The 12,755-nt window shown below is 37.3% G+C and overlaps 1 protein-coding gene across 1 annotated transcript in view; it reads right to left on the bottom strand.

Annotated features, from left to right (window-relative positions):
- TRPC4 (transient receptor potential cation channel subfamily C member 4) overlaps nt 1-12,755 on the bottom strand; it is a 162,234-nt gene that overhangs the window by 23,149 nt on the left and 126,330 nt on the right. The window contains exon 6 of the mRNA XM_074815805.1: nt 3,916-4,055. Coding sequence (XP_074671906.1) covers nt 3,916-4,055 — 140 coding nt within the window. The remainder of the gene's footprint in view (nt 1-3,915; nt 4,056-12,755) is intronic.

Genomic DNA, 12,755 nt, shown 5'->3' with positions numbered 1-12,755 from the left:
ACTAACTATAGGATGCTGAATTCTAGAAATATCAAAGAAGAACCACGAAAACAAAGAAGCTCACATGTGAAAAGGAAAAGAAAGCAAAGGAGCCAGAATCACTAGGCATATTAAAACCAGAAACAGTGAAAATACGAAAAAAAAGAAAAACTGTACTTCAGGACTAAACAATCCAAAACATTCAGAATGGAAGTATTTGTTCTCTCACTCATGCTTGTTCTTCTATTCTATATAGTATAAATAAATGATTGTTGTCCTAGGAAATGGAAAATGGTAAGAGCAAATATAGCAGCAATGACCTTGTAAATCATGATGTTGATACTGTGCAGTCTGTCTTTTATTATTTTGTGACCCTGTTGAGTTTCCGTCCCCACTTCAAATGCAAACACAACCTTTTGACATGTAACAAAGTGAACCATCACTTAATGTGATTAAATTATACCTATCATTGGCTTGTTGGTTGAAGGAAATGTACATGGCACATCAATGGAAACTTAAGAAGAGTGGAAAACAAACTAAGCAGCAAATACATGATGATTGTGCAATGTCACCCAGAGAATACAAGATAATAATGATCCTTAATCAAAGAAATTCAAATGCAAATCTAGTATCAGATTTGTGAGAAAGAAGCTGAGCGATCACTGTTTTCCCATGAAAACAAGTCATGAACGGTAGATCTCATGAAAGCACCAAGAGAGATCAAATGGAAATGTAGATCGGGCTACCTGAATGTTTAATGGGCTGTTGGACCTTGGTCAGATGTGACCCCCTTGTTTCTGATAGCAAAACGAAAGGTTAAATAATATCCATTTCAGGAAATGTAATTTAAATCCTTTCCTGAAAGGCCATATGCAAATGTGAACTCTTCCCATTTTAAAATGTATGCCCCAATCTTTGCATTCATTATGCTGAATTTCTGAGCAGCAGTAGGAAGAGGGAAGGGGGATGACCTAGCAAAGAGCTTTAAAACAGCAATTATATTGACGGATTGAGTCCATAATTTTGGGGGGAGGGCGGGGGGTTAATACTCCTATGTCAATGGACATCTGGTCTGTGAATCTGGTGAAACATCAATCAAAACCATTTTACAATGCAAACATATAAGGTGTCAGCTTCTGCTGAACTGGTGGCAGAAGAGAAATATAATATTTACTACTGAACAAATTAGATCTGACACAGTGATCACTAAGACAGTAAATATTGAGACAAATAATGTATTTTTAGTTAATTTTCAGAGTTCTTGCCTTGAATAGGAACCTGCTTCCCTACTAGCTTTTCATGTCAGTGGCTGAGACACATAACCAGTAATATGAACTTCATGCAATTTCTTGCAGAATTGGAAACAAGCAGCACTAGGTCCAACGCTCAGGTTTAACAAATATTTAAGATAAAGCAAGCAGGGTCTGCACCTAAGCTGGCACTGCACCTAACTTTATGCATCAGTACAAAATGTAAAAGCATAAAACCCCCCATTTTTCTTAGAGTACAATGATTTCTATTTATATTTATAACCCTCCATCAAAACAGATGTGTTGCTTAAAAACTGTCATCTTGTAGTCTCATAAAACATGTGAAAATGCACTATTTATAACGACATTATTTATCGGGGAGAAAGCATTTTCAGTGGATACACTGGATAATTTCAAAAGGCCTCACATGTTGATATACAATCAGAGACAAAAAACATAGCCCTTTGAAAAATATGACATGTACTCATTTATTTGAATACCAGCAATGAAACAGATAACTTTGAGTTATCTTAGCAATTCTCTCATCCTGAAATTACACTCTTTGGTGTATTTTACACTATCCCATCATCTGCTTAACTACTGTGTCAGTCAGAGAGCCTCAAATGGGCAATAAACACTACATTTTTCTCTGGGAACATTTATCACACAGGAGAGTACTACAAGGGCACTCTCATAGTTTTATTCAAGGGAGTTGATTAAAATGTTTTCTTAGGTGGCTTAAGCTGATTCACAGAAGGTAGAATACATCTAAGAACTGGGCTTATATATTTGATTCAATAAATATGAAAAGCTGTATTTTAGAAAAACCTATCTTGCAAGGTTTAGGAAACGAAAATAAGACCTTTACGTCAAAACGTACTGGTTACATTTGGCATTCTCCCAATCTCATCTGGCATAGAGGTGGGGAACTCTGTTGTAAGTATTTGAAGGAAATGTGGCTGGGTATTAAATTACACTTGTATTACTCTGTTCATTATATGATCATGTGTTTGAATTGACTACCACAACTGAGTCTCTTTTAAGGAATAAAAAGGTATTTGGGTGCAATGTTGCACATGCAGTAAAAAATGAATAGCTGCAGAACCAAAGATAGTGCTTTATGCACTGTGTTGATTATGATTGTCATGCAAGCACCAATTTGGAGAGTAATGGATGCACATTATCCCAGATACTGTCACCCTGGAATCTGATTACCATAAGCAGAAGCTGTCTGGGAGATGAAAGGATTGTAACATCTTCTAATTAATATTATGCTGAAGTGCGTAACTGGCCGTCTCCAATGCTTTGGAGACATACATTTTCAATGAACTGGTTGCTTTGTTACATGGGACAGTGAAACGGCTATTTATTTTCCAGTCACTTTATGGTAAGGCATCCTTGTGTCTAAAAAGGCATTTCATCAGTTTTAAATGACAGCTCTCCTCACACATTTGAGCATCTTGCTCTTTTAAGCAACATCTCCAAATCTCTTTGAGTGAGAAGACTTCCAAAGGTTTGCAGCCAGAGAGCCAGCACGCCAGAAACCTTTTGAAACAGGAGGAGGCTAGTGTGTCAACGGATCACAGGTCTTTGCTCACCCCTGCCTGATCAGCTGACATGTGAACCCTTATGAATAGACACAAGATGATATAAATTAGAGGTTCCTATGTTCCTCTATACTTATGGCAGGGCTGCAGCATGAACAGCTGCTGTTTGAGGACAGGGAGCTGTAACCAGCTACTTGATGGCTCTCTCCTCTTCTTTACCCAGCCAAAAGGATCTTGGCAGAGAAGAGACTCTCCTTTCATGCATACAGGGTAGCTGGTGACAGGGAACTTGAAAAAGCTGAATTACAATGCTGATCACAGTGACCAGTAAAAATGGGCTTGTTATCTTTACTTGGATGTGATAACAGGCATGACAGATGCTAAGAAATGGTTTCATTTCCTTTCAGATGTGGTTTCCTTGCACTTGAGACCATTTTTTGATTAAAATATTTCATTTAATGAGGAATTTCTATCATATTATGGATTCATGTTGAATACACACAAAATGCAACATATTCCACGGCTTTAGAAAGAAGGGCTGTTTTGCTGGAAGATACTTCAGTGGGAATATAAAACTATTCATAAAATGTCCATGAAAAGGATGAGAAAATGAACATACCCAGCCTCAAGTGACCATTTTATCCTGTTCAGCTTTACTTTTTCATGTTGCACTTATCATAAATTTTCAAATCAAAATTAAAATCTTGCTCTTTAGCTTCCCCCCCCACCATTTTGAACAAATATTTTTCTTGTAGTCCTGTCCAGAAGTTTTGTACATAAAAAAGTGCATAAAATTGTCCTAGGGGTAATAATTTCTTACTGAAAAATAGTAACACAAAACATAATTTTTGCAAACATTATTAAATATTACCAGTGATTTTTCCAAGAAAATGACAGTATGACTGTTCAGGGTCAAATAACAAAAGATTGCCTGGGCCAAGGAAGAAGTATAAATCACAATGTTTTGTTCACTCTTATCCTGGTCTAGCTTCTTGTCATAGTTGCAGAACATTCAATGAGCGCATCTAACATCTCTTGCACTGCTAAGCCTGAGAACCTCCAAATACAGAATAAATTTTGAAGAAGCCTAATTTCATTTATCTTAAATATTTTGTTGATTTTTTTAAAAAAATATTTACCTTTGAAAATGCAACAATTTTCAAAGAGATTGTTGCTAAATACAAGGAGTTCATTACAAAATCCATGAGGTTCCACCAATCATGAATGTAGTCCTGTAGTCCACCATCCCACATCTGTTTAATTTCACCCCAGATAAAACCTGTAAATAGAACATAATTCATTAAGCATGAATATTAAATAAAAAAGGCTGTGACTATTCTAGACACTTATCTCACAATGGAGCGATTCTCCTTACATTAATTATAAAGGGAAGGTAGATAAGTGCTCTAAACTACACATCTAGCTAGGTGAAATTTTATCTTCCCATTCATGTTTCTGGAATTAATTTGTCAGGAAAAAACACAAAAAAAAAATCATCTGCCTGTACAAGGGCAGTTTGTTTGGATTTCTTCAATCTCTTTTCCCACTATATCCTAATAAGTATAAGAAGAGTCTTAAAACCAGTCACCACTGCCAACTCTCTTCTTGGTATCTGCTGCAATGTAATTCAAACTGGAAAATTTATGACCGCAGGAGTCAACCCAACACATTAATTTATTCCAACTGGAACCCACACAATAAGGAAGAGAATTTCTATTGTTGTTGTCAATGATAAACTAAAGTCTCCCTTTTCCATAGGAAAGAGTAGTGTCTGCAGCAGAGTACTTTCTGTTGATTCCTTCCTTTGGGATATGAACAAATGGAAACTGTTTTCAGGTGTACAGAGCATGCATTGTGCTGGACAGAAACTGATACAGAAATATTCAATCCCAATGGGAAATTTTGCAAGTTGCCTGGCATGAACTTGGTTTAGCAGCTCCAGAGACAACTGTGTGGAGACTCTTTAATGCTATAAACATTAAAACCACTCTGAAGAAGATTCTCCACATATTGTACAATATGGTATGATAAAAAAACACAGGACATTTACATGCATATTTCATATTATTATCTACAGAGCTTTTTTGATAACAATACCAATAGAGCTTTAAATTTTTCACAGATAATTTTTTTCTTAAAGAAATTTCTTACTTTTGTGCTCATTAAAAGGAAAAAATTCACCACAGAAGAGACCAGTCTCTCACATATAGATGTTGAGACATGGTTAATTCAACATGGATTTTCTCCACCTGCTTATCACGTTTCTTTAGAAAATCTTGAACAGATTTCATGCAGGCACCTATAGAGTGCTGCATCACTATTCTGGGCTTAATTCACCTGGAACCTTAACGTTTTGTCTTAATTGTCTTTTAGTTGACTGCAGGGAAAACTCATGTCTTCTCTCAAACATGATCCCTAAGTAGTAATTCCTAGTCTATTCTTGTTTGTGTCAGGTAGGTTTTTGAGTTACTTGGAAGGCAGGAGGGGGATATATGGGAGGAGTACAATTTAATTTTTTAGTGTTTTGTCTTGAGTCTTTCTGTCTTCTGATTGCTTTCAAAAGGAAAGATTCCCTTCCTCACTGCTTTCTCCCCTCAAATCTCAGCCATATGTTCCCATCTTGTTTCTGTGTGTCATCATCAGTAATCATGAGCCTCAGGATCATTTTCAGCCATGCCACCATCACTATTTCAGCATTCTGCAGAACTGAGGGGAACACATTCTGAGAAAGGACCATGGTGGGAACATGTAGACAGGAGAGTGGGGTACGCCCATTTTAGTGTCTACAACAGCCTAGACAGGCTGATTGCAACTCTATCATTAGGTTATCAGATAAAACTAATACACAAAATATAGCACTATTAAGAAGCACTATTTATTTTCAAGTTGCAATCAGTTGTGATGAGTCACAGTGAGAAAACAGTTGAACATTATTGCATGGCAGGGTCAATATCCACTAACAGCATCCACTACTGCTGTTAACTGCCCAACTGCCATCACAAAGGGACCACACCTTCACAGGGATACTAGACAGGCTCCTACATGCCTGCCCGTTTCAGCCTGTGAAATGACTTAACCACTTACTCTTGAAAGACCTGGCACACAGTATGAACATGATGACAGCAGGTTTGGCTTCCCCTTCCCTCCGCAGTACCCTCCAACCTTCAACGCACAGTTCATGTATTTGCAAATATCCCTGATTGCTCTTCCACTACCTTTTAGACATAACATGTTAAGCACTATTGGGTCATAAAAGCAGCTGTTTTGTGGGCTGCAGTATACACCTCACATTTAAGACACTGCTCTGAATCACCCCTGCTCCACATGCAGAATGGCACATAAAATCACCATTGTGCTGCAGGAGCCTGAGGAGACCTGGAGCCAAAGGCTGTGTAATATGGATATGGCCCCTAAGACTCAGTGTTAGAGAACAGTTCCTTGCTCTTTTTTATTTAATAATACAGCTATAGCCTCAGGTTCTTGACACTGGGAAGACTGCTATGGCACAGAAAGCAGACAGTTGCATTGATAGAAGATCCCCAAAGAAAAAGACTTTACAGAAATCAATGCACACGCTCATAGAATTAAATGAACTCTTTGTATTTCATCACAGTTAAGCATTCCCTTTAAAATATGCTTTAAAAACAGAGCAGAAATAGGTTGGGATGATTAATAAGATGAATGCTTAAGCAAGAGGCTGTAGGTTCATCAGTCTTTCTGACGAGATATTCCGTGATTCACAACCAACCAAAGACATGAACTGACACAAATACAACAGAGCTGTTCTCTGTAAGACTGTTGCTCAGCATCATATGCTTTGATAGCACCGCCTAAAATATAATAGAATCATGTAGAGATTGAAAAAGAAATGTTGACTAATGCTGCTGCATTTGATCTGTTTTGTGAGTGAACAGCCAGAGTGTTTTTCCAAGCACTTCCTGTGCTTCAGAAAATGAAATGTAATTGTAAAGTTGACACTAACAGAAATACTGACCTATTATAGAACAGTGGAAGAGAGTATATGGCTATTGTAAATTTGATCATTTTGAATTAGAAACCAACTAATCCAAACTACCAGCAATGTTGAAGTCATTTGGCAGCTGAAAGCTCTGAGTATACTTTGGCATCATAATGGTTGTGGTTCTAAATTTTTTCTTGGTTCAAGACAACTTTTATGTTCATCCTGATGCAGGGATTGTTCTTTTCAAGCAAATGATAATGAAAAACTAGAAATCCTACATTTTTGTTGGCTGAAATGGAGATGTGATAGTTTAGTCTTTCTTGCCAGCCAAAGCACCTAAGTGCAAACTCCATATATAAATACTGTTATTGAATTCTCATGTGACTCCAGAGAACTTGAAGCTAGGCTGATGGATGCTACGTTTGTAACACACACGCAATCCATGCAAGCACAGTAGAACTTCCAAGTTGAAGGCAAATCTTTGAAAGTACAAAGTCCTAAGGTTGACTGAGAAAATCCACAACTCCAGGTCAATCTCACCATGAAAGCTGAGATCAGAGTCTTTGCAGGCACCAGGTCTCTATGGCTAGGTATCCTGAAGGGTGCTCAATTGGAGCAAATGAATGGTGGAAGAACAGGGATCTCTGGAGTTCTGTAAATCCTCCCAAGTGTGCCTGAAGAGTTATCCTAGAAAAGTGTACTTTGAAATCCCATAGCCGTTCTGCAAAGCTGAAGACTTCTCTAAGGCCTGGTGAGCTTACATGACAGAGCTATTGCGAGCAATGAACCTCAGGGATTCCAAGTTGTGCTGTTTAGGGTTAATTTACAGTTGCATAGCCAGAGGTCTTGATATCTTGTTGTAGATCATAGCTAAACCTTTTTGCAAAAAGGAAGGGTCAGCAGGAAGAAGTCAGTCAGCTCTTATCTTTGCAGGGTCTGATACAATATGCCAATTTTTTTCTGTTACATTCATTGAGAGAATCAAGAAAAGGCTAGGAAAATCTATGTATTTTTTTTAAAAAAAGACATCCAGAGATCAGGGCAGCATTATCTCTGCGACCTTGCACACTTCCCCTTTCTATTTAGAAGACTTATGGATAGCTGGACATGACCTGACTTTATTATCTAAGGAGACTTTTGGGCAATTCCAAAACATGACCTGACATTATAGAAGAGGAGAAGACATGCAGTGACAAGAGTGTCTAATGGGTGCATTATTACAGGCAGGAAAGAGATCTAGAGTCCAGGCATTGTCTGCTTATTAATGTGCCAGAACAGCAATGTTACCACATGGTGACCGAGATCATGTCAGAGCTACATGTTCAAGAAAGATGACATCTCAAGAAAGCAGAGGCGACATCACCAGTCTGTACACAGCTATTGGGGAAAAACTGCTAATAGAGATCAACCAAATACAAGGGGTAGATCTAAAAGCAAGAGTGTTTAAACAGGCTGAGGACAAGTTCATTTCCCAAAGCTCTCTTTACCTCCCTGGGAGGAAACAAGCATCTCCAAGGCAATAATCCTGTCATCTGGAGGTGGGTCAAAATGGAGGGAGGCATGGATGATCAGGCTGAATTAAAACAGATGTCTAACTTCCAGGTGCCTGTATTTAGCTGAAATAATTCCACCCAGAGCAGATTTCACTCTTTTAGCTGGATAATCTTTTCTATGTTCTGGTTGTCTCTTTGCTCCAATTGTGTCCTTCCTATCTCTCCACACCCGCTAGAAATCACACCTGCCTCTTATGTCCTCACTGGTCCATTCCCCATCAACCTGCTTTTATCATTTATTGCCACTTACAAGGAAATGATCAACATTATGCAGCCCTTCCACCTCATTAATCAAGGACTTAAATTGTAAAGTTGAAGGTGAGACTTTCAAGCATTTGGTGCATTGTTTATAGCTAGATACTGGAGCAATAAAAGAGAAATAACAGCATGGGTATTTTGAAACAGGCTGAGAAGATAGAAACAAATTTCATTAAACGCCCCATGGTTTTAATGGGATGAAAGAGACATAAATTCAGGGCAGGAATCCACAGACTGCATGAGGCCCTGGGAATGACAGACATAATGGAGAGGTTTCATACAGCACTGTGAAGTATTATATATGCAAGCTGATCAATGCAACCATTTGACTGAAGTCCAGTTTACGTGATGTAATAGAGGAACTAAAATAGATCAGATAAAATAGATTTGGAGAAAAAAATGGAATTTGAGTAAGTATATTTTCTTTTTTGCAGTAAACATTTCTGAACATTAATGAAAAAAAGTTCTTTCTTCTAAAATAAACCCTACATATTGTAGAAATGCATTTCATCCAAGCCAACAAAACAAATAGAAATTAAAATAATTCTTAGTGAAGAACAAAAGGTGCTAAAATAAAATAAGAATTTTCTTTAAAAAGTACCATCTTTCATTAAAATTACCTCATAACACTTCTAAAAAATCCTTAAGAATTGAGTAATGGATATTGTGTACTACATAGGATCATTGTGTAGATTTTTGTATATGTAGATACATCAATACATGTACACTAATAAGACTAACTTTATATATTTATCTATAGACTTAGATTTTGAAGCTGTATTTCCCACTTAAATGCCTTTTAAAAAATGTGGAACTACTTTTCTGTTCATAAAGTAAGATTCCATTGGCAAACCTTGCAACTGTGAGCAGGGCAGCAGCTCACTACTCTTACGAATATTCTCTGTCTGTTTGGATAAAGCCTTGGGTTAGACAGTGTTTTTTTGTGTGGGCTGCAAGATAACTTTCAGACTGTAAAAATTCTGGATCTATCCTGACTGATCCATTATCAATTTTCAGCTATCCAGACCTGTAATTTTACTCACAAGGAAAATGTCTCTTATTGCCATGCAAAAGAAACAAACAACAAATAAGTAACTCCCCTATGAAATCCATTCAAAGGTGTATTAAGTTCTAAGAGAAAAAATCTTAGATACACTTTGTCTAAATTCCTCTCTTCTACCGAATCTTGAGTAACTACAAAAACAATTTTCCCGCAACTGTAGAAATTCACAAAAATGTTATGCCATCTCCACAACACTGCCTTTTATTGTTTACAGTTATGGTTAAAGTCTCACTGTAAATAATGACATCAAGATTTGTTAAAGAAAGAAATGAAAGGCAGTATCCTGAACTATTTTTGAAGAGATTTGTGGATCCCTAGCTAATTTTGGCCTTACCTTTCCCACAAAAGGTTGGTTGGTCTGTGCTATTTTTGTTCCTTACCATTAAGTGATGGGAAGCAAGAGGTTCCTCAGAGTCAACTCTGCATGCCAAATTCAACAAGAACCTTTTAGTATGTTTCTTGGAGAATATATTTTCACTGGACTGTGAAACCATTTAACTGACAAACTCAACTTTGCTCTACTACAGAATTTAGAGTTTCTCACAGATACAACAACAAGTGAAACAAGCTGCTAATGATCTAAAGCTCTCTGAAGCAAAGGAAAGTCGTTCCACGGAATTCACTGAACAACGACACGGATTGAAATATCTCTCTGGCTGATGAACTGATCTCTGCTCTAGGTATATGAAGGTAACAAGAGGAACGGGGAGGCATCCTGGCATAATTCGGGGGCTCCCAATCTCTGGGGCATATTTTGTTAACATAATACAGCTACTTTAAAGGAACATGCACAAAATCAAAAGCAGGCCTTCTGCTTTCCCCTGGGTTCAGGGAAATGGCTGTTTGGGAGGGGGACAACTGTGCACAGTGTCTGGGTCCTGTGTCAGGTCAGGCAAAGTGATGGGACTGACATGGCCAGAGGCACCATTTATATCCCAGCTCTCTTCCCAGGACAGTTACACTCAAGCAAGTTGAGCCTGGGAATTGCTGATTTGAATTATCTGTGCACACCACTCAACACTGAGAATACTTAATATCCAACCTCAATTCACTCTTTGTCTTCACTTTCCTATCTGTACAATTAACTTAATTCCTTCTCTCACAGAAGCAGTGAAGATGAGTTTAGTAATGCCTCTGGAGTGCAGTGAAAAGGTAATGAACAACAGAAGGATTATGGAGCATTCAAGCCTTTTGGATGAAATATACTCTATCAGAGCTAGGAGTATTCAGTTCTGAAAATGTACCAGGAGTGCATTTACTCTTGTGTTCAAGGAAAAGTGTAATTTCTAAGAAACAGTGATCAGCTGCGAATGAAACTGGTCTAGGCATGGCATTATGAATTATGGTGTTTTATATATATGTTTCACCCACTATGGAATGGCAGGTGCAAACAGTTTGGACAATCATTATTGAACAGTCCCTCAAATATTTATGGCTTCGTTTCACCACCTAGTCCATAGCACTAGATTGTGCAGTTGCTTGAGTATTTATGCAGTAAGGCATCCATATAAGTGGAATAGCTGTTTCTTAACCCAGTATCTTTAGAAGGTACAGTAGCTAGGATCTTTAGACCACACACTTTCTTTCGTAACTTGAATAGCAAGAAGTTTGAATTTCACAGTACTCCTATAAGTGCCAAAAGGAAATATATGTAATTAGCAGTTAAATTTTTTAAGCAATCTTTTGAATTTCCTTTGCAAAATGTTCTGAAATGCAAATGCATTGTAGTTCATTATCATAGTCAAAGCTTAAAGTAGATTTAAATGGCTACATTTATCTTAACATTAATGGCCCTTTTTCTTCTATTTTTTTTGCCTCTGTAAAACAGGGTTTATGTAAAAAATAGAAATATAAGCAAAGAAAAAAACGTTTAATGTCCTAGAGTGTATGTAAAAATAAACTGTAACCCTGGATTGACTGTTATGTTCAATATGCATTGGCTAGTAGGGTTTATAAAGTTTGAATTAACCAAAGATGACCATCCAAACCATTTCAGGTTCGTGCACCTCAGCCTTCCATACCAGTGGACTGTAGATGGTGATGGTATAGTTGTCACGATCTAAGGAAACATGAAAGATACTGTATTTTTTGAATGTATTATGTTTAAACAGAAATGTCTAGTGCCATTTTAGATGCCCTATGTATCCAAGCTGGCCACCCCACGTATTGCCAAAAAAGGTACAGGTTTCCTGTAGGGTATTTATCACAGGTACAACCTCTCTGTGAGTATATCAGACTTCAAAAATGGGACCAGGTACCTCTTTATAGGCATGTGAGTTGCTTTCTTTATGTTTACTTTGATTTAATCTCCTAATTCCTAACAATCAATCCTGCTAAATGCCTGAGTTTGGAGTAAGAGGCTATGGACAGGTACCTACATAGGGAGACAAGAGTACAGAAATTCTGCATATTTCTGCTTTTGAACTCTGCTCTACAATAATGTAGACAGAAATTTAGCCAGCCAAAAGTATTGGTCCAATTCTCTAAGGTACTTTTGCATAGGAGTCTATAAATCTCTTTAAAGAAAAAGTATATCCTCATTTACTGCTTGTAAATCTCTATTAAGCGCAACAGGTTTACATGTGGAGTGAAGCATGCATAATTTTACTCATTATCCTTTAATCTTCATGGTTTAATTGAAACTGTTTGTGGCATGTATTTATCAAAATTATTTAATACAGAAAATAGTTTCATAAAAATATTGTGGAGAGGGTAAGGAGCAAGGCTTATATCCTATTACCACAGACAACCTTCATTTGTAAAACAATATATATGTACAGTACTGCAATCTAATATTCATTAAAGTGTTGTATCTCCAAACATATGCATGTTCCTTATCTTTGCCAGCACTTACTACATTCTCTCGGTGTTGCTAGAATATCATAATTCATTCTTACAGGTAGTTAATAGTAAGAAATAGTTTTCAAGCATGCACAGGGATTAGATCTACAAAGGATCCTGCAGGCAGAATAAATGCATGTATAGCTTGTTTATGAAACACAGAAAGGACTTTAAAGCATTGCTCAAAAGCTTTCAGAGTCCTACACGGACCAGCTTGGCATCATATGTGCAACTCTAGGAAAGGCCAGAAGTACATATCCCCTTCTCTCCTATTAACAAGCATATAAGGATTCAAACATCTCA

This window comes from Strix aluco, chromosome 2, assembly GCF_031877795.1.
Source record: "Strix aluco isolate bStrAlu1 chromosome 2, bStrAlu1.hap1, whole genome shotgun sequence".
Taxonomy (NCBI): Eukaryota; Metazoa; Chordata; class Aves; order Strigiformes; family Strigidae; genus Strix; species Strix aluco.
The sequence above is the reverse complement of the archived record's forward strand: the minus strand, read 5'-3'. Positions and strand labels throughout refer to the sequence as shown.